Here is a 21,214-nt window from a genome sequence, read left to right as displayed (position 1 = left end):
TTTTGTTCTATCTGATTCTTTACACACTCACTAAACTTTTTCCCGAATTTTAAAGTTGTAATTGTGATAATAATCTCTAAATACCTATATATTTGCGTATTTTTTAAAAAATATCTAGAATCATTTGGGGAAAAAAAATCAGCAATTGGTCCGAAGTGGAATCCACGGTTGGGATTCTAAATGTTTTATTTTGTCTGGTTGGGATTTTTTCTTATTCATTGAATCTATTTGTGGATGAGGAATCCCAATTTTTTTGTCTTCTCGATTTGGAATCCCAATATTTGTGTCAAAATGGGTCAAGTTTGATGGATCAACTCAACTCAATTCAACCCATGAACTCTAATAAGTTAACAAAATTTATCCTAATGAGTTCGTGAATAAAATTGGTTAATGAGTTAATTGATTTAGTGGATCAAACAAGTTGAGTTGTAATGGGTAATAGTTAACCATTTAATCCATCAATTTTATTTTTATTGAGTCAAATGATTAAACCGGTTAAAATAACCAAAAATCTGTAAACCAATCAAAATGAATAAACCAATTAATGCTTTGATTTTTTCTCAAAACACACCTTCATCGTGATTTGAGGGTTGGATCTTCCTCGGCGTGAACCAGGCAGCTGGTTCTCTCCTCTCATCTTCGAGTTCATGGGTTACCCCTAGTAGATGATTAACCAGGCAGCTACAAAGGATATAATCAAGTTCAGGTTTGTTTCTTCTCTTTCTCTCCCTCTCTCCGTCTGTTTCTCTTTTAGATTTTTGGGTTTTAGAAACAAATTGACTATTTTTGATCTTTGGGTTTTGATTTTTTCTGGGTTTTTATTTTTTTCTGGGTGTTTGTGTATCTATGTGGCTTATTCTCTGATTTGGGGATTTGAATGATTTAGATTATAATAGGAAACTGGATTGCTTGTTAGATTACTTGTGTTTGTTTTAATGTTCATCATGTTTAGATAATCGAGAAGACTATATATATGATGCCATGTTTACAAATTTTCATCTTATAAGATTTCTTCTCTACGTTTCTGTTTCAAACAACAAATGCTTGTTACGCCAAGGGAGATGACACCCGGAAGGATTTTTGGAAAGAACCCAAAAACTAGACATGATATTCCCTTCCCACTTGAACGTTTAAAACGAGAATACCCAAGATTAAAGTGGCCCCTATCAAAGACTGCCACTTCCAATACAATGTTTATTAAATGCCAAAAAAAAAAAACTTACTGGCGGTTCAGAGGGGAACAAAATGTCGACCTCAGTCCTCTGTTCAAGTTCATCTTCCACAAACGGGTTATAGAAATCTGCAAAAAAATAAAGAAGAGACATTAGATTTTGTTGTTGTGTACCCACATACATATTAAAGAATAGTCTGCCATGTGCTTTATAAATGGTTCCTTTTACAAATTTTAACTAGTACTGGTAGTAGAGTATTTAAACTCCCAAGGAAAGGAACACTCGAACTTCTTGATACGATCTTCCTTCAAATGTCTGAGAGCAGATCTGCAGATAAATGTACAAAGCATAATTAATTGACTACACCATAACTTGTAGATTATATGCAGAAAGGAATGTGCAAAAAAAAGGCTACCTAACTCATCACACTACAAGTAGTAGATATGTGATGATGCCATGCAACATGTTTCTTACCTCCTCTGCGTACAGCCCAAGATAAAAATTTGAAAGTTCCTCCTCTTAACTTGTTTATCTCTGCAAGAAGAACAAACGCAAAAGCAATATAGTAACTGCCGGTAATAAACATCCAAAATGCGAGAAGATCTCATCACCATGGTACCTTTTTTCAAAAGGAATGTAAGGAACTCATTCCATTTTCATCTGCTTCATTGGAATGATTTCCTCCTCTACTCTCTGAACCGATTATACTCCTAGCTTATCAGAAGGCGGAAATGGTGATTCAACCTGCAAAATATAGAATATATTTCTTATATAGAGGAATGGTTGTAATATAATCAGTGATAGCAAGCAAACCGTTAATAGAGAGACTTACAGCAACAACTGATGGGACATGGACTATTCCTTTGATGTCAGCTGTAACCATAAGAAGAGAAAAATTAACTAAACATGCATGTACTAGAGAAGCAAATTAGAAAGAAAACACAAGTGCCAAAGACAAGTGATTAAAAGATAAGAACAAAAATCTCAAAACGAGGTAGCAAACATATCTTACATTCAACAATGCCAAAAACAAAGACTTTCTTGCCATAGAGAATTCCTCCTTCCTCAAATTCTTCCTGAAACATAAATAAAATACAAGAATATATCTCTTGTCATACCCCTGGCAATAGAATAGACAACAACAAAAATGGAGAATGTAATTGTAGAATTTAGGTGTCGAACCAACTTGATTTTATTAACGTATGAACATTGGTATAAATACAAACGACCCTTTGAACAAGATAAGGCTTAGAGCCTTAGACTCCTAAAAATATACAAATCGTCCTTATCACAAGAAGATTAGGACTTATCACAAACGATACGGACTTATCCAGTAATACTCCCCCACACATTGGAGTGTGAAGATCCTGAGCACCAAACTTGGACATAAGATAGAGAAACTGGTCACGACCAACAGCATGACAGTCGTTCTCAATGTGCTTAGTTCGCTCATGAAAAACAGGATTAGAGGCGATATAAATAGCAGCTTTGCTATCACAGTACAATCGAGCTGGGGCAGCCTGGTTGACGCCTAATTCCTTCAACAACTTGCGGAGCCATTTGATTTCTTTAAGAGCATAAGACATTGCCCGATACTCGGACTCTGCCGAAGAATGACTTTTGTTTCTTAGTTTTCCATGGCGAACCACCAAGTAACACAACATAAGCACTAAGAGAACGACGAGTGACTGGGCAAGAACTCCAATCCGAATCACAATAGACTTCAAGAGTTAACTCCGGAGAGGAATGAAGCATGATACCCTGTCCGGGCGACCTTTTTAAGTAACGAACCACTTGCAAAGCAGCATACATGTTAACCTCACGAGGTGAATGAATGAACTGTGCCAAAACGTGATCAGAGTAACTCAACTCCGGACGCGTGTGAAGCAAGTACAACAAACGACCAACATGACGACAATAAGATTTAGGATCAGATAGCGAAGGACCATCATCGGTAGCAAGATGATGATTCTGTTCTAACCGAGTAAACGCAGGACGTGCACCAAGATCCCTGTGTAAGATGGAAAACCCTAAACTGTCATTAGAAACAATGAAAGATTATATATTCTTTGAGAGAGAGGCATTACAAAAACTATAACAAAGAACCATACTAGATGATAAGTCTTCTGCTTTCGCTAGACTGTCGGCCAAGGATGTGTTTCGGTGTTCCGAAACAAAAGCAAAACCAGAACTGGTTTGTTTTGCTGGTGGTGGTAAAATTTCAAATTTTGTAAATCCAAATTTTGTAAAATTTCAAATCAAATTTATAAGATTACAATCTTAAGAAAGGAAACTAATTAAACGTATAAGATCACAATCATCTTAACAAATGTTATTCACCCAAATTTTAGCAATAATACGAAATCTATATTTTTGAAAATAAATAATTCTAAAAATTAAATTCACAATATATTTATGTGATTCTTTTATATCGGATATCAGTTTATTTGTTTTAACTTTTTAACAAAATCGATTTTTTCATAAATAAAAATATTTTATAATACATATAACCACATAAAATCATTATCCTGATTAAATATTAATTATTTAATTAGTATCTTGATTATTTTATTAGAGAAGATCTTTTTTTTTCAGATAGAGAGAGTACTAAATCTCAAAATAAAAGTTTTTAAATTTAAAATGCTAATTATTTAAATCTCAAATGATTTAATATATCAAAATAGTTAATCCAAATATATCTTATTATAATATTGAAAATGTTATTAGTTAAAAATTATTTTTGGAAAGTCGTATAAAGATAATGAATAATATTTCATAAAAAATTTAATTTTTAAAAAAAATTATTTGAATAAAATAAAAATTAATGAAATCTGATTTATATTACCATTTTTATGTTTTGATTACAATAAAATAAAAGACAATTAATATTTAAGATTGTAATCTTAACAAAAAGAGACAAAGGGAGATATTTTAGGAAGAAATATCTATACAATTTAAAAATCAAAAATCAAATTTATAAAAACCAAAGTGTGGGGTCCGTGTCTCTTTAATCCTAATCTGAATTAATTATACATAATCCGAATAAGGTTAACTACTAATCCTAGTGTTTGGCTACATATCTCGAAAATTTTAGACTTAATTACCCATACTAACTAATTTTAGTGGCAGATTTCGTAAATAATATGAGTAATTTCGGATATTTTCAAAATATACTTCACTTTTAATGGTATTAAGAAATTTATGTATTTTATCAAAAAAAACAACCAAACAAATACTAAAACTTTAATATTGATTTTTATCTCTTTTTGATGTACGAAATACTCGGACAGGAAAATAGCTAGAGCAATACTAATTGGGTGTTTATTTATAACTTCAAAAGCTTTATCCATTTCATAAATGGTTTCATAACCTTTGATGTAGGCAGGGGTAGTTGGGTCACGGTTCTTACTTGGTTCATTGATAGAACATCCTATGAATGGCATGTCCACTTCTCTCTGGATACATTTATCCATCACATATTCATACCCTGTTTCACGGCTTAGAGGATAACACCAATGGTTATTCTCATCTTTGGTCTTGCAAAATCGATCATATCTTGAGACGAATACAGATCTGTGTCACGTCCATCAATGATCCTTATAACTCGTATAAGTTCACTCACGACGATGGCCCAACACAAATCTTCCAAAACAAAACAGAAAGTTAAAAAGAATTTACTTATTGTTGAAAAATAGCTAAATCATCAACAGGGTGGGTATCTTGAGAATTTCAAACGCTTTATCTATGTAACAAATAGCTTTATAACTTTTGATGTAAACGCAAGTAGATGTGTCACTGTACAAAATTGGTTCATTCATAGAACACCTTATGAATGGCCTATCCACACTTCTCTCAGAATATCGTTATTCATCACATACTCCATTCCTGTCTCTTGGAATAGACCATGAAAGTAATGGCTTATATCATGCATCAACTAATTTTCGATTCAATGATCTTGTAATATCGATCAAATATTAAGCCGAATAGAGATATGTGTCACATGCATCAAGAAGCCTTATAACTCGTATAAGTTCACTCACCATGATAGCCCATCACACATCTTCCAAAACATACATAACGAAAAAACAAAAGGAGTAAAAAAGGATTTCAACTACGTAAAATATTTTCTTTCTATAAACATTTACACTATTAAAATAGGAATACTTATAAAAATGTAATAGTTCTTTTGTAAAAAATTACATGTCTATGTCAATGGGTTGAAGGTAAATTTTTTATTTTTTACTAAAGATAAAAATGTATTTTAAAAATAGAAAAAATATTTTAAATAATTATTAGTTTCCAAAAAATAATTCACTTTATCTCTCTAATTAATTATGGATAAAAATTACTAATTAATTTTTGAAATACATTTCCTGAACATCTCTTTATTTAGTCAATGATTTCCACAAATGTCATTGGTAATTTGGTAAGATTTTAGAATATTGTTAGCATTATATCGAAATAAAATTTACTTCTATAAATAAATAAATTATTTTAAAAAAAAATTGACTTCAAAGCCACTTAATCTAGCTATATATACACAAACAATACTCATTTATTACGATTTTTCAATCACAAAACCCAGTTTTAATTAGTAATATATTTTTAGATAAGGAGAACAAAATAAGCCATTTTAATTGTAACCATAAATAACAAAATCGAATAAAGATTGAATCAGTAAACATACAACATATTAAAAGGATAGATTGAATCAATGAAGACTGTACTAGAGTCCGATGATGTTGAAGCCAGATTAAATACCGAAACCCGATCCGGTAATTGAATCAGAATTGTGTTGAAAAACGAACCAGAGCAGAAGAAACACCAGTCTGGTTAACAAACAGTAACCGAAACACAGTCATTTAATTATAGAAATCGTAAAATTAGCTGACAAATTTTATCGGTTTGATCATTTCTACAGAGAGTTAAAACCAAACGCAATTAATGATGAGACTAGATGTGTACCGACTGCTAACCGACCGGTTCGTGTGCGGAAACCAAACCGACGGTACGAGGATTGAGTCGTTGGTGGAGACTCTGTTATTTTGTTATTTCGTTTTCTCTGTTTTGCAAATAAGTTGAGTTGGTCTTCCGTGGAATAAGGAGCCACTTAACCATCTTTTCCAGTTTCCCTAAGTTGTAGGATCGTGATGATCACATGACATTTGCAGTTGTATTTCTTCTATTTAAACTAATGAGAAAAGCCAAAAAGAGGTAGTCTTCACTACCCAAAAAAAATACCGATCTTGTTGTTCTTTGAGCAATACTCTTAGATTTGAGGAGGTAGTCTTCACAATCATTTCGCTCCGATGTTCTAAACGCAAAGGGAAGCAGGTCGTGTCTCCGGAGGCATCCGTTGAGCCGATGGCAACCCACAACGAACGGTTGGAGGAGTTGGAAACATGCCAAGGATTGATGCAGGATGAGATGCAGAAGTTGAACGTGACAATCGTGGATCACAGTCGCGACTACCGGAGGCGGTGAGTAATCGTGACGGGGGTGGTTCGTCGGGGTCTCGCAGCAACTGACGAACTGAAGGGAATCTTACAGAGGCATCTGGTTATCAAGGAGAGCACGAGAATCCTTTTGCTACAAACCTGGACGTACAACACACACCACCACGCCATGTGAAGCTTGATTTTCCACGCTTTGAAGGAGGTGATCCGACAGAGTAGGTGAGTAAAGTGCATCAATATTTTGAGTACCAGGAGGTTCCAAGAAACCAAATGGTGCGGTTCACATCATACGCCCAAGAAGCTCTCGTGGGAAGAATTGAAGTGTAAGAGGAGCTTGGGGCTGTGCTTCAGTTGCGATGAGAAGTATGCGCCAGGACACCGGTGTCGGAAACCTCAACTACTACTCATGGAGGGAGGTGACGAAGAAGAGGAGGAGGGCACCGACGGAGAGACTGAAGCGGGGGTACCATCCATGCTTTGAACGGGTGGGGAGCTTCCAAGACGATTCGTGTCATGACGGTCATCAATCGACAACGTGTGGTGGCCCTCATCGACAGCAGGTCCACGCATAACTTTATTAGCGAGAGAGCGGCGAACAAATTGAACCTCACGATCACGACGACCAAACCGTTCGAGGTGCGTGTAGCGGATGGCTTTCTGTTGAGTTGTAAAGGGTCCTATCGAACAGTGGCCATAGAGGTCGGCGGAGCTCTGTTCACCGTTGATCTGTTTTCACTGCCATTAGCGGGACTCAACGTCGTGTTGGGTATGCAATGGCTTGAAATGTTGGGCCCTACATTGTGTGATTGGCGAGCCCAATCCCTTGAGTTTAATTGGGATGGCGAACAAAAGTGAGTAGTTAATGGGCTTTCTAATGGTCGGATCCAACAATCCCAAACGGAAGAAGTGGCCAAGGAGATTAGAATGGGCCACACCCTATTTGCCTTATCGGTTCACGAAGAGAAGGACAACAACAGTGACGCCACCACCATTCATGACGACATGCGTCGTTTGATCCAGGAGTTCGCCGGAATCTTTCAAGTACCAGTGGAGCTGCCACCAAGCCATCCAATCGAGCACCACATCGTTCTTAAAGAGGGTTCGGATCCGGTGAATGTTAGACCTTACCAATATGCGTATTTCCAAAAGGAGGAGATCGAGAAGCAAGTTACGGAGATGTTACGTGCTGGGTTGATTCGACCGAGTTCTAGTCCATTCTCGTCGCCGGTCTTGTTGGTGAAAAACAAAGATGGGTCGTGGAGATTTTGCACTGACTACAGGGCTCTCAATGCTGCGACGGTGAAAGACCGGTTTCCGATACCAACCGTTGATGACATGCTTGACGAACTCCACGAGGCTGAGGTATTCACCAAGCTCGACCTCACTGGAGGTTACCACCAGGTGCGCGTACATCCCTCGGACATTCACAAAACGGCGTTTCGCACTCACAACGGCCATTACGAATATCTCGTCATGCCGTTTGGCCTTTGCAATGCACCATCGACGTTTCAATCGTTGATGAATTCGGTATTTCGTGAACACCTCTGTAAATTTGTGCTAGTTATTTTTGACGACATTTTGGTGTACAGCAAGACATGGGCAGAGCATTTGGTTCATGTTTGCATCGTTTTCGACTTACTCCAAGCTCATCAGCTGTTTGTTAAGCGTAAGAAATGCAAATTCGGTTGTGCAGAGTTGGAGTACCTTGGGCATATAATCTCTGGTGCGGGGGTCAAGGTCGACCAAAGTAAGATTTCTGCTATGGTCGCTTGGCCATCTCCTACAACCATAACAGAGCTGCGAGGTTTTCTGGGTCTAACCGGGTATTACCGCAAGTTCGTGAAGGATTACGGTCTCATTGCTCGTCCATTGACTAATCTGTTGAAGAAGGGGAAGTTTGAATGGACCAACGAAGCGGAGCAGGCCTTTGCAACTCTAAAAATGGCCATGACCACAACACCAACGCTGGCTTTACCGGATTTTGCGAACACCTTTGTCATCCAGACGGATGCATCGGGTGACGGGATTGGCGCCATCTTATAGCAAGGGCGCCCCATAGCGTTCATGAGCCGTACACTTGGAGTGGCAAAACGCAATTGGTCTACCTACGCCCGAGAGATGTTGGCCATTGTCATCGCTATTCGCACGTGGCGACCGTACTTGTTGGGTCGTCGCTTTACGATATAGTCTGACCAGCAAATTTTGTGTTTCGTCCTTGGGCAACGAATCCTCACTCCGGAGCAGCAGAAATTGATGAGTAAGCTGGCCGGTTATGACTATGAAATAGTCTATAAACCGGGGACGGCCAATGCCGCTGTTGATGCTCTTTCTCGCATGTTGGATAGTCCGGTATTGAATGCGATCTTTGTGCAACAGTCTGAGCTTTGCGATGACTTGCGAAACCTGGCATCATCCGACCCTTATCTGCTCAAAGTAAGCCAGCTAGCGGATAAGTCACCGGGGTTACCATACACCCGCAAGGACGGTCTTCTCTACTACAACAACCGTGTCGTCATTCCTCCACACACACCATGGATCCACAAGCTGCTCCACGAGTTTCACAACACACCGGTGGACGGTCACTCAGGGGTTTTGCACACTTTCAAGAGGTTAGCACCCCCAGTTTTATTGGCCCTCTATGCACAAAATTATAAAGGAGTACATCGTAGCTTGTGACATATGCCAGAAGGCTAAATCGGAGACTATCGCACATGCTGGGCTGTTGCAGCCCTTACCGGTTCCGGAGCGTCTCTGGGAGGATGTATCACTTGATTTTGTCGATGGTCTGCCCAAGTCGGATAGCTTCACGACGATAATGGTGGTTGTGGATCGTCTCAGCAAAGCAGCCGAATTCATTTCCAACGTGTTGAAACTGCATGGTATACCGCGTTCTATTCTTAGTGACCGCGATCCTGTGTTTGTGAGTTCATTTTGGCAGGAGTTGTGGAAACAATCTAATACTCAGCTGCGCATGACATCAGCTTATCACCCACAGTCTGACGGTCAAACAGAGGTGGTTAACCGCTGTATCGAACAGTTTTTCCGCTGTTTTGTGCATCATTGACCAAAGCAGTGGAACGGGTTCTTACCATGGGCGGAGTATTGGTACAACACGACTTACCATGCTTCTACGGGAATGTCACCATTCCAGGCCTTGTATGGGCGTCCACCACCTCTGCCAGCATATGAGATTGGTTCTACAATTGTCCACGAGTTGGATGAGCAGCTGCAATCCCATGATGAGGTTCTCCGCGAGCTGAAAGACCATTTGGAGAATGCAAACAATCGGATGAAACAGAAAGCGGATGCCAAGCGTCGGGATGTCCAGGCCGAAGTGGGGGATTGGGTTTATTTGCGCCTGCAACCTTACCGTCAACAGTCGGTCTTCAGACGCACATCCCAGAAACTTTCAAATCGCTACTATGGTCCTTTTCATATCACTGCACGAGTAGGACCGGTGGCCTATCGCCTTCAGTTGCCGGAGGGAAGTCGAGTCCATCATGTGTTTCATGTCTCAAAGTTGAAGTTGCGTTTGGGTCAGCACACACCATCAATGGGGTTCTTGCCACCTATGCGCTCCAATGGTGAACTTCGCCTGCAACCTGAAGCTGTTCTCTACCGTCGTTCGACAAAGCAGGGTCAGTCCACGGTTTCTAAAACCTTGGTTCAGTGGCGGGGGTTACCTGTTGCGGAAGCGACTTGGAAAGACACCGAGCAGTTGAGCCTGAGTTTTCCTACACTAAACCTTGAGGACAAGGTTCATTTTCACGGGGGGAGTAATGATGAGACTAGATTGTACCGACTGCTAACCGACCGGTTCGTGTGCGGAAACCAAACCGACGGTACGAGGACTGAGTCGTTGGTGGAGACTATGTTATTTTGTTATTTCGTTTTCTCTATTTTGCAAATAAGTTGAGTTGGTCTTCCGTGGAATAAGGAGCCACTCAACCATCTTTTCCAGTTTCCCTAAATTGTAGGATCGTGATGATCACACGACATTTGCAGTTGTATTTTTTTTATTTAAACTAATGAGAAAAACCAAAAAGAGGTAATTTTGACTACCCAAAAAAATATCAATTTTGTTGTTCTTTGAGTAATACTCTTAGTTTTGAGGAAGAACCTATCAGTTAAAAACTTAAAACTCGAGTTTTGTGTAAAAAAAAAGTATATGGAATATATATCATCTAGCCATACAACACTTAAATATTGTATTTACTATTTAGAGGTCGCTATAACCGTAAGATGAACGATAGACATCGAACGGAACATATTCGAGTGTTAGATTAATTTAGTGATTCTTTTATTCTCTTAACGTTGTTAATTTAAAATGGCAATGGATGGCTTATGTATGGGATTTGATTAGATGTGTATGGGAAGAAATTAAAAACAAAAACGGAAGACTATATTTTACGACGAAACGAACCAAATATACAATAATTAAAATAATTCTACGCATATAACTACTCGAATGACAAAACAAATGTATTTAAATAAAAAACGTAAAAATGCTACTAAATAAATCCCGCACGATCAGTTGTTCTTCATATCCACTTCAATGCCCTGTTGGAAACTCGCATTTCCCATACTCTACAAACACAAACAAAAAGCACAATTAATTAATTAATTAATTTCCGATAAGTAAAATGATAAAATTAGAGGAAAATGATAGAGTACGTACTAGGAGGTTGCGAGACCACGTACGCTGCACCTTTAAAATCACACGTGCCGACACCACGTGCGTTCTTCTGATAGTAACTGTTGAACGCGTACGAAGCGTGAGCCTCTAACGATTCAGGATCGTAACACGTGGCACCCGGTTGAATCGGACGGCAATCAGCGCCTCCTTCGCCACAAGCGTAGTCGAGACCTTCCTGAAGCTTCTCCTTGGTCGTTTTCCCGTTCGCCACACACCACGTCTGTCCCACGTGCGACGACGGCTTCACCACCGGTGGAACCTTCTCTTTGTTATCTTCGACCGGCGTTGACTTACCGGAGGAAAGCGAAACGTCGTACACTTTGTTCTCGTTCGGGTAAAACAACCCGTAGTTCCTCTCCGAAGTCGGACCCGTTTTCTGATTCTCGTTAAACAGAGCGAACAGGTAAACGTTGAGCGGCTCCTTAGGTTTTAACGGCGTTCCGTTTCCCGTCAACACTCTTTTAACTAACCCGCCGTTATACGCCGCCGCGTTAGCCGAACCAGCGCCGATCTCGTTCTCGTCTCCGGCAGAAGGCCAGCCTGTCTCCGTCACCACGAGCTTAACGTCGTTAAATCCAACGGCGGACATAGCTGCGAAAACGGCGTCGATCTGAGCGTCTAAGAGACTGTTGTACTTCAATCCGTTACCGGAATCAACATTCCCGGCGTTGTCTTTGAACAAAGCGTAGTCCAACGAGATTTTATCGGCGTTAGCTGCGTAAGCGAAGAAGGGATAAGCATTGACCATGAGATGCGACGACGTTTTGCGGAGCAGATCGAGCATCGGTTTAATCACCGGTTCGATTAACTCCGGTTTGAAAGAACCGGACGACGGTGGGTACGAACTCGCCAACGCGCTCAAAGCAATCGGCGACGAGATCTTGATCGATTTGTCGAGGTTGAACTTGACGAGAGAGCTTTGAACGTTGGTCATAGCTGGGACGAGGTACTTGGTTGTGTTCCTCGGATCGACGAACACTTCGTTACCGACGGCGATGGCTTCGATATCGGTGGCCGGGATGTATTTCTTGATGTTCTGCTGAACCCAGTCGTCGGTGTATTTCTGATCCGCGGCGGCGGAGGCGAGGTCTTCGTTGGGGAGAGAGACGACGACTTTGATACCGGAGTTGGCGAGTGCGGTTAGTACGGTTGTTTCGGTGTCGTAGAGCTTGACGCGGTTGATTCCTTGAGATTTGAGAAGCTCGACTACTTTGTCCGGTGCCGGGAGATTGTCTGCGATACGGCCATAGTTTACTCCGATCATTCCAGAATCTGTTAAAATAACAAAAAAACATAAGACATCAGAATCAAACACTTAAAATAGAACAAACTCGTGAAGAGAGATGGATGATGAAATGAGTAATGAACCTGCGTAAATGGCTGAGAAAGAGGAGAGCATGAGGAGAGATAGAACCAACGCATCCATTGTTGCAGTGTGAGAGAGAGATAGAAAGTTTTGTATTCCGGTGAAGGAGGGAGCTAGAGATTGTTGTTTATATAGAGAGGAGAGGAGAGGAGAGGAGAGGAGAGGAGAGGAGAGGGACGAAGAAGAAGGGAGACGAGGGGAGGTGGAGGTAATGACTGGGACCCACTTTAGATATTGGGGATGATGACTTTTTTTGCAACTGAACGTTTTATATGTGATGTAAATATTTTCAACTCGTTCACCTAATGACGTGTTAAAGTAATTATTATTTTTGTAGACGAACAAAAACAAAAAGAGTTAAATATCATCATTTTTTGTATATAACAGTAATTGCTGTTAAATATGACCGTTTCAATCGTGTAGTGATTGGAGACTGTACGAAATGTTGTCAGAGATGGTGGGTACGTGCCAAAAAAATAAACCTACCAATTAATGGTTTTTTAGTTACTGTTGATTTTACTGCAGCTTTTTTTTGTGGGGGACTTGGTTAACGTTTTCTAAAGAGTTTACAATTTACAACAAATCCTATAATTGCGTGTTTAGTAGGACTAAAAAAAGAGAGAGCCATGTATATTATACGTATGCAGCGTAAATAAAAGCCACTACAGACGTTAAACTATACGGCTATACCCAGTCAGTCAATATATGTTCCCTAGTTAGTTATTGGGCAACTGAGCCAAATCAACAATTACTACTTCTAGTAGTATTTATTTGATGGTATTAATCACTCGTTGAAAACAGCTAGCATAGCCGTTAAAGTTTGAAGAAACTATAGTACAATCCAGCAAAAACTGGTCGGAAGAGTGATAATTAATACGGTGATGTGACGCATTACTTGGTCGGAAATAGTAAGTTCTAGTTCTATAATTAAAATAGAATTTGAAGAATCTAAAATTAAAAAAATGGGGCCATGTGCCATTTGTTCTATCTATCTCCCACAAATTTGAACGTTAGAGGTCTCTCTCCTTCTCCAACGTCTCTTTTCCGTATAAACTCCAATCATTTTAATGAATTCCCAAATATTATGTCCTTTTCTTTCTTTCCCAAATATTCCCAGATATGTCTTGATAAATTATTTATCCAAGGGCTATATTTAGTATATGATAGACATAGGTTTTATTTACAAGTTGGTTGTAACTAATATTTTGACTTTGCAAGTTGGGTTACTGCCTAGTTGAACGCGTTTAGATGGTGTTGTGGAGCAAATATGAAACTTGTAAGAGTTAGCTAAGCAAACACCTTTTTTCAATTCTATAATCTCAATGGTCCAGACTCCAGATAAAACTATATTTGTATAGAGTTTTTAGTTGTCCTAGACAAATTGAACTCTCTTGCTATCTAATAATATCTCCTTCTAATTAAAATAAAATTGATAACAATATTTCTGGACATAAACCTCAATACAAATGGGTAACTACGACAATCTCAAATTTGGACATTGACCTTCGGCGATTGGGACCTATATAATGAATCCAAGATATGTTAGTGTGTTTGTATCAACGTACTTGTTTAAACGGTGGTGATATTATAATCAATGCATGCGGGTTTACATATACATGACAAATATAATTAGTAACGTTACATTATATTATATTTATGGGATTTCGTCGACATCGTACGGTATGTTTCGTCTAGGTTCGTAAGTCCTTATTAAGTCGGTACAATGAATTGAAAATGAAACACAATGACAAGTCCATAAAAATTGAAAACATTATATTATCCACAGAGAGAGAGAGAGAGAGGTGTCCCCTTCAGATTGACTTATTTTTTAACTAGTATGACCCTATATTCTAAATATGAACGTAAACTAATATATTTGTATGTATTACGCAAACATCATTCATTATTAGTTTCTTATCAACCAAGAGAAAGAATTCAATGAGGTAGGTCGCTTGAATGCTGTCCAACCAAGTTGAGATTTAGATAGGAATGTTTAAGCCTTCTCCTTGATCTTTACGCTAGGATCAAATGCTAATATCATAATATCCTAATAAACAACTGAATATATATATATATATATATATATTATAATGTCGGGCCGAAATCATAATATAGTCGTCACGAAACATATAGATCAACCCATTCACACACTACGACGTATACACATACTTATTTAAAATTAACTCATAAACATGCATGCATCAGAGCATCAATCAATAAAAGAATATAAATTAAATGAAGACATCAGCTATCCTAAAATAGTAAAATTCATCGAATTTTATTTAGTTCTTTTTTTTTAACAGCATTCGTCAAAAAATATGTTTATATATATCATAAATTATGTTTCTAAACTTTTTCAACTGTGTTATTTATTTATTTTATATTTTAAAAACTGTTATTTTTTACATTATTAGATTATTATAGTGGTACATAAAATATTATATGTATAAGAACATGCATTGACATAAAACAGACTAACTAGTAACTAAGCCCACACAATCTGAGCTTATTTGATCTAAAATCAGCCCATTACGAATGCTTGATTGGTTGATTAAAACAACACAATTTTAAAAGTACGGATTCTATGCTCTCCCAGCCTTCGGATTATAAGCGACCAATGATTATGAACCGTTCGATAGAGAATCCGATACGACCAGGATATGTTTTTCCTAGTTTTTCCAGTCATTTACTATTTTATTTATTCTCTCTCGAGACTCTTTCTAAAAAAACGTCAACCCCTCTCTCTTCATTAGGCCTTCCTCCGGACGAAGAATTTGATAAAAGAAATATGTCTAATCCTCAAGAAGAAGACAAGAAGCCCGGAGACCAAGAACATCAAATCATTCTCAAGGTCAAGAGCCAGGTTTTTGTAACTCTGTTATCTTTCTTCTTTGTTTTGTATTTTTGTATTTCTTGTTATGTTGTTGGTGCTTAGTTGGTGATACTAGACAGTTTCTTTCGAAAACTTTGAGAACACTCTTCTGCAAACTGTGATCATAATTTGAAGTGAGAATCATAAATCTTTTTTTTTATTGATTGGTGATACTCATAGGATGGAGATGAAGACTTATTCAAAATCAAGAAAAGCACTCGGCTGAAAAAAATCATGTATGCTTACTGCGACCGCCGAGGTTTGAAACTGGACGCATTCGCTTTCGTGTTTGATGGGGCTCGTATCCGTGGTGAGGAGACTCCACATGAGGCAGATCACTCTCTTTTATCTTTTCCCTTTTACAATTTATATGCTTTTCAAAAAAGTTATCATTTTCTAAGCCAAGAATCTCTAATTTCATAGCTTGATATGGAAGATGGAGGTGAGATCGACGCGTGCCGAACGATGAGTGGTGGTCTACGAGCAGATCAACGTCAGTGGTCTTGTATGGTTTTCGATCATAATCGGCTATAGTAAAAACTTGGCAAGCTTTATTATATTTTGAGGAAACTACATACCCTACTGGTCATTTTTGTCTATGTATGTCATGAAGTCATTGGATCCTATAATATTAATTAATGCGTTCGTTATGGAAGACTTAAGAAGTAGCTTACGGAATTTATAACGGGAGAACTCTTCCAGTTACTCAAAAATATATATATATATATATATATTTTATTTAGTAATTAATAAAGAATTGACAGGTGTAGGATTATTTTAAGTAACGTTTCTTCTGTAAGGAATTTGAGAACCGTTACTCTTGCTTCTCTCTCTTTTATATTATTTTATTATTTTTTAATAAAAAAGTTTTGTATGAGTAACTGGGTGAGTAATAAATGGTCTTATAGCTAGCCTTTATACTAAAAGTAAGTTTTGCTTAGTATATGGTATTTGGCTTAATAAGAACGCTTCCTTCTTATTTTTCAAGCTAAGCCGTTTACTCAATCTGAACCTCAACAATGGCGTTATTTTCTTATTCTTCTTTTGATCATGGTATGTTGTATTTACGTTCGGAGCTTCTGGACGTACAGTACGATGTATTCAACAATCAACAACTTAGACTTTTCATGGTTCCCCAAAGATTAAACGTTTCTGGCGGAGAGTAGTTGTTTCATTGATTTCTTTAACCCGTTGCACTAGAATCCTTAAAAGAGAAGAAAATCTTAGACTTGATAAGGTCACACATCTCCACATCTACAGTTAGATTTTTTTTTCATTTGGGGTTCAATTTCCTTTTTAAAATTAGATATCTTCCCACAAATGGGTTCAAACTTTACCAATAAGTGACGAGCCCATAAGCCCATTCTGAATGCTGAGAATTGGAGTTTTTACCTAAAGGATTCTACGCTCTCTTCTAGCCGTCAGATGATAGAGGATCAATGATTATGAACCGTTGGATAGACACAACAAAGAATCCGATGCGACCAAAGTCTCTCTAGTGGTTTCAGTCTTTTTATTCTCTGCCGAAGTCTCTCTTTCTCTCGTTCTCTAACCCTCAATTCTGCAATCCCGCGAATCTCTCTTTAGGGCTTCGTCTATATCGCAGATCGGAGTTTTTTTTTTGTTGTTCCCATCGCCGAACCTTATATAATTGGATAAAGAGGTAAGATGTCTGCTACTCCTGAAGAAGACAAGAAGCCCGACCAAGGAGCTCACATCAATCTCAAAGTCAAGGGACAGGTTTTTGTGTTCTCTCTCTCTCTCGCTTTCTGTTTCTTGCATTATTGTGACGATTCGTTGTCTGGCTCATAAGTTCTGTGTGTGATTAGGGTTATTATAGCTTCTGATTGCTTTCAATTCTAGGGTTTGAGGTTTGTCTGCGTTATCCCCAGGGTAAGCTTGTGTATGTTTGTTTGTATATGTAGTGATTACTGTGTAGTTGGCTTAAACAATTGAAATTTTGAAGCAAACAAAACATATTTGAGAATTGTGAATTGTGTTTTTGTCATCATTGTAGCAAGACTTGTATGTATGTGTGTGGTGTGTGTGTGAGAGAGACATAGTGATTATCTACGAGTGAGTAGTTGTTGTGTTGTGTCTAAAGCTTAGCAAATTATGACTATTGTTGTTGATATGGAAGTTGTCCTGTTGTGATCTTTGTTACTCTATTTGAGTATCATTGTTAGGCCCTTTTGGTTGTTGGTTCTTGGTTAGTTAAGAATTATTTGGAATACTCTTATTGAAGTAACTAATCATTGATGTTTTATTTTGTGATACTTAGGATGGTAATGAAGTCTTCTTTAGGATTAAGAGAAGCACTCAGCTCAAAAAGCTCATGAATGCTTACTGTGACCGTCAATCTGTTGATTTCAACTCAATTGCTTTCTTGTTTGATGGCCGTCGTCTTCGTGCAGAGCAGACTCCAGATGAGGTCAAATCACTCTCTGTTCCCCCCTTTTTACCATTTTCGTTTTTTTTCAGGATTGTATAGTTTCCTTAACCGAGAATTTTCTGATCATACAGCTTGATATGGAAGATGGAGATGAGATTGATGCAATGCTTCATCAGACCGGCGGTGGTGCAAACGGCCTGAATCTATTCTGCTTTTAGTGGTCTTTTATGGTTTTTCCATAGAGATTGTGTGATATTAATGGTTTTCTTGAATCGGCTTTAGATTAAATTTGGCAGGCTTTGTTTCACTTTCGACCAGAAACTTTCTTTATCGGTCAAAGTCTTATGTGAATCTTGAACTTATTGGATCTTAAAATATTAATGGGCTTGTTTATGGATTCTTTGTGGCGGTTTTGACCTAAACTAAACGCAAGCAGCCGACAAAGGTGTTGGTCAAACTTGCTCCCCACGTTTGCGTGGTTCCCAAGCTTCTAACAAGTATATAAGAAACGCTTCTGTTTCATTATTTGACAAGCTCCGGTTTTTTTTTCTCCGTACCCTAATATATTCATGGCTGTATCTTCTTTGTCGTGGTCGGAGTTTTTACCGCAGCTTCTAGACGCTGTATTCTACAGCCTAAACTATGCCAGATACTTTCAAACCTGTGCCAGCGTCTGTTATTCTTGGAGAGATTCTTCTTCTGCCGTATACGGTCGCAAGTTTGATTCTTTTCTCTTTGTTTCCCATGTCTCTTCGGACGAAGATATTCTATTCTCCGACCAGTTTGGGGTTTTGTCTCCGGGATATTTGGGATTCTCAGAGAATAAACAAATATGGGTTTGTGGCGGCACGCAAGCATTTTTGTTGACTGTCAATGCTTCTTACCCGTTTGAGGTTCATTTAAGAAAACCATTTACCAACAGCGTTACTTCTCTGCCACCTTTGATATCTTTCGTGGATGTTCAGCAGTTGATTCAGTCTAGTGATGTTAAAATGGGCTACTCGAGCCCGTTTAGGCCCTGCCTGTTTAGACCCTGCCCCTTTAATGGAATACCCACTTAAACCCGTTTAAATTTGATACCCGTTTATCTAGAACCCGTTTTAATTACTTAGCCCCGTGTATGCCCGTTAGACCCGTTTACATTATATATGTTTTTTTTTTTTTGAGAAGATTGTTTCTCCTCCACCTCTTTCACGTCTCGGTGTTTCTCCTCCACCTCCTTCACCAAACCCAAATATGAAAAACACAACGTTACACAAACCTAGATATCAAAAACTCAATAACCCACAAATCCAATTCCACAAACGAATTAACACAAAAAGGATTTGCTCATTTCTCCCCTAACACAAAAATGAATTGCTTCCACGGATTCGCAAAAACCATAACGTATAAACCAAAAGCAATAATATAATAAACGAACACATTAGAGAACCAAGCTTTCTTACCATTTGGAGTCAACTACGAATGGATCAGAATAAACTTTCTTAGATTGCAAAGAGGAGAAATTCTTAATCGTCCATGTGATCTTGGAAGACTTAACTTGGAAGAGGAAGTGATGACGGCAAAAAAATTAACAGATCAAAACCCTAAACAAAAACTACGTCGTTTGGAGGAAAATAAAACGAGAACATATAATAAACGGGTAACCCGTTTAATTTTGATCGAACCCGCTAAGCCCGCGGATCTAAACGGGTTAACCCGTTTAAACCCCTTTATTTTTATACTGTAGCTAAATGGGTAACGGGCTGAAATTTTTATACAGAGCCCGTTTAGGCCCGCGGGCTCTGAGCCCGTTTTAACATCACTAATTCAGTCCCAAGCAACCTTTCTAGACTCTGAAGCTCTTAAGCACTTTGTAAAAAATGATAGGAAGCTCTTAAGCACTTTCTACAACAATGATAGGAAGCAAGAAAACTCGTTCATCCTCTAATAAACTTGGTGAAGAGACTGCTAGCTTCCTATCTATCTTTCTTACCTTTCAACGAAGCAAGAAAACTCGTTCATCGAGACTGCAAAAACCTATTTTGTTCACACCTATCTAATCACCATTTTTACTAACCAATCTTCCAAATCTTGAAACACTGGCCACAAAATATAACCAAACCAATAGATTTGATTTCGCAGAAAACGAGAGCAAACATACACAAGGATCCAGTGTATACAAAAACATAAGAGGCACCAAATACACTGATGATACCAATATTTCTTATCAAGCCTCTAGGACTAGTTTTCTTTATGACTTCCTTCTGGATATCTAAACCGAGATCTTAAAACTTAAAGGAGCCTAAGCAGATCTTATCCAAGTGATCGTAGCAGAACTCACCATTCTTGGAAAAAGCACTCAAGACATGTTGGATGAATCTGCTGCAGGGCTGGAATGACTAACAACGAGTGGTGGGCGCAAAGCTTTGTGTTTGGCTTCTGCTTCTTTACGAGCATTGTACATCTCTTCTGTTTCAACAACAACCATCCTCTTAACCTGCATAGAGAAATCAAACATTTTTATCCATACAAGAGGAACATACCAAATGAGAAATTGATTAAAAAAAAACCATAAAGAGAGAGAGAGAGAGAGAGAGAGAGAGAGAGAGAGAGAGAGAGAGAGAACCTGTTGAATCATTCCCCTAATGGATGAAGTGTTTGAGTGCAAAACAGTACGATGGCATCTACGAAGTCCCATAGCTTCAAGTGTTCGCCTGTGGAGCTTCCTAGTTCCAGGGAGACCTCTCACTAGAGTAATGTATAAGCTCTGGCTCCATTCAACGGGCACTTGTGCTTTAAAAGCTCTAAAACCACTCATCCTTTTTTTGTTATCTCCTTAATCACTCAAACACTCTGTAAAAACCATAGCAAAAATCACAAACACATTCACCAAAGACACATTAGCAAAATCATAACTCTAGTCATGAGGATGTAGATCAAAACCAATCAATATAAACACATAAAACACACCATTACTAAGATGAATCCGGAATCAAAAAACAAGGATACAGATACTGAATCAATACGAATTGAAGAAACCTAATCAGATCGATCATTTTCAGGAGAAGAGAAAGAAGTTGCATAACGCGAGATATAAAATGAGGCAATCAGAGAATTGGGAATTTGAAATCGAAAATGGAGGGTTTCTCGAGTACCTTTGGAGCGACAAGTCCGGTGAAAGAGATCGTCCGAGGAGTAACACTCAGAAGACGGCGAACAGAGCTTCGGAAAAATCTTTGAGATTTCGCGTTTTTGGCCAAAGGGTTTTTAGGCTTTTT

General features: G+C 38.4%; 4 protein-coding genes across 4 annotated transcripts; 2 read left to right on the top strand and 2 right to left on the bottom strand.

Annotated features, from left to right (window-relative positions):
- LOC104761542 (glucan endo-1,3-beta-glucosidase 12) lies at nt 11,009-12,826 on the bottom strand. The gene is made up of 3 exons (XM_010484639.1): nt 12,693-12,826; nt 11,307-12,596; nt 11,009-11,215 (listed from the first exon to the last, which is right to left on the bottom strand). Exons 1-3 carry the CDS (start codon nt 12,748-12,750, stop codon nt 11,181-11,183), a joined length of 1,383 nt encoding a protein of 460 aa, XP_010482941.1. The 5' UTR covers nt 12,751-12,826; the 3' UTR covers nt 11,009-11,180.
- LOC104761541 (small ubiquitin-related modifier 3-like) lies at nt 15,402-16,413 on the top strand. The gene is made up of 3 exons (XM_010484638.2): nt 15,402-15,553; nt 15,743-15,892; nt 15,986-16,413. The coding sequence occupies exons 1-3, from the start codon at nt 15,479-15,481 to the stop codon at nt 16,094-16,096; spliced, it is 336 nt and encodes a 111-aa protein (XP_010482940.1). The 5' UTR covers nt 15,402-15,478; the 3' UTR covers nt 16,097-16,413.
- LOC104761540 (small ubiquitin-related modifier 2) lies at nt 17,072-18,354 on the top strand. The gene is made up of 3 exons (XM_010484636.2): nt 17,072-17,302; nt 17,844-17,993; nt 18,086-18,354. The coding sequence occupies exons 1-3, from the start codon at nt 17,231-17,233 to the stop codon at nt 18,170-18,172; spliced, it is 309 nt and encodes a 102-aa protein (XP_010482938.1). The 5' UTR covers nt 17,072-17,230; the 3' UTR covers nt 18,173-18,354.
- LOC104761539 (50S ribosomal protein L30-like) lies at nt 20,045-21,207 on the bottom strand. The gene is made up of 3 exons (XM_010484635.2): nt 21,092-21,207; nt 20,563-20,789; nt 20,045-20,433 (listed from the first exon to the last, which is right to left on the bottom strand). The coding sequence occupies exons 2-3, from the start codon at nt 20,752-20,754 to the stop codon at nt 20,296-20,298; spliced, it is 330 nt and encodes a 109-aa protein (XP_010482937.1). The 5' UTR covers nt 20,755-20,789; nt 21,092-21,207; the 3' UTR covers nt 20,045-20,295.

The sequence above is a fragment of the Camelina sativa genome, chromosome 18 (assembly GCF_000633955.1).
Source record: "Camelina sativa cultivar DH55 chromosome 18, Cs, whole genome shotgun sequence".
Classification (NCBI taxonomy): Eukaryota; Viridiplantae; Streptophyta; class Magnoliopsida; order Brassicales; family Brassicaceae; genus Camelina; species Camelina sativa.
This window is presented reverse-complemented; position numbering and strand designations above follow the sequence as displayed.

Excerpts from the sequence above, each read along its gene's own strand:
- LOC104761542 (XM_010484639.1), bottom strand. The coding sequence starts at position 12,750 with ATGGATGCGTTGGTTCTATCTCTCCTCATGCTCTCCTCTTTCTCAGCC. Across the intron at positions 12,597-12,692 it reads TTTCTCAGCCATTTACGCAG|ATTCTGGAATGATCGGAGTA; the intron begins GTTCATTACTCA and ends TTATTTTAACAG. Across the intron at positions 11,216-11,306 it reads CGTGGTCTCGCAACCTCCTA|AGTATGGGAAATGCGAGTTT; the intron begins GTACGTACTCTA and ends TTGTGTTTGTAG.
- LOC104761541 (XM_010484638.2), top strand. The coding sequence starts at position 15,479 with ATGTCTAATCCTCAAGAAGAAGACAAGAAGCCCGGAGACCAAGAACAT. Across the intron at positions 15,554-15,742 it reads TTCTCAAGGTCAAGAGCCAG|GATGGAGATGAAGACTTATT; the intron begins GTTTTTGTAACT and ends TGATACTCATAG. Across the intron at positions 15,893-15,985 it reads GTGAGGAGACTCCACATGAG|CTTGATATGGAAGATGGAGG; the intron begins GCAGATCACTCT and ends CTAATTTCATAG.
- LOC104761540 (XM_010484636.2), top strand. The coding sequence starts at position 17,231 with ATGTCTGCTACTCCTGAAGAAGACAAGAAGCCCGACCAAGGAGCTCAC. Across the intron at positions 17,303-17,843 it reads ATCTCAAAGTCAAGGGACAG|GATGGTAATGAAGTCTTCTT; the intron begins GTTTTTGTGTTC and ends TGTGATACTTAG. Across the intron at positions 17,994-18,085 it reads CAGAGCAGACTCCAGATGAG|CTTGATATGGAAGATGGAGA; the intron begins GTCAAATCACTC and ends CTGATCATACAG.
- LOC104761539 (XM_010484635.2), bottom strand. The coding sequence starts at position 20,754 with ATGAGTGGTTTTAGAGCTTTTAAAGCACAAGTGCCCGTTGAATGGAGC. Across the intron at positions 20,434-20,562 it reads TTAGGGGAATGATTCAACAG|GTTAAGAGGATGGTTGTTGT; the intron begins GTTCTCTCTCTC and ends TTCTCTATGCAG.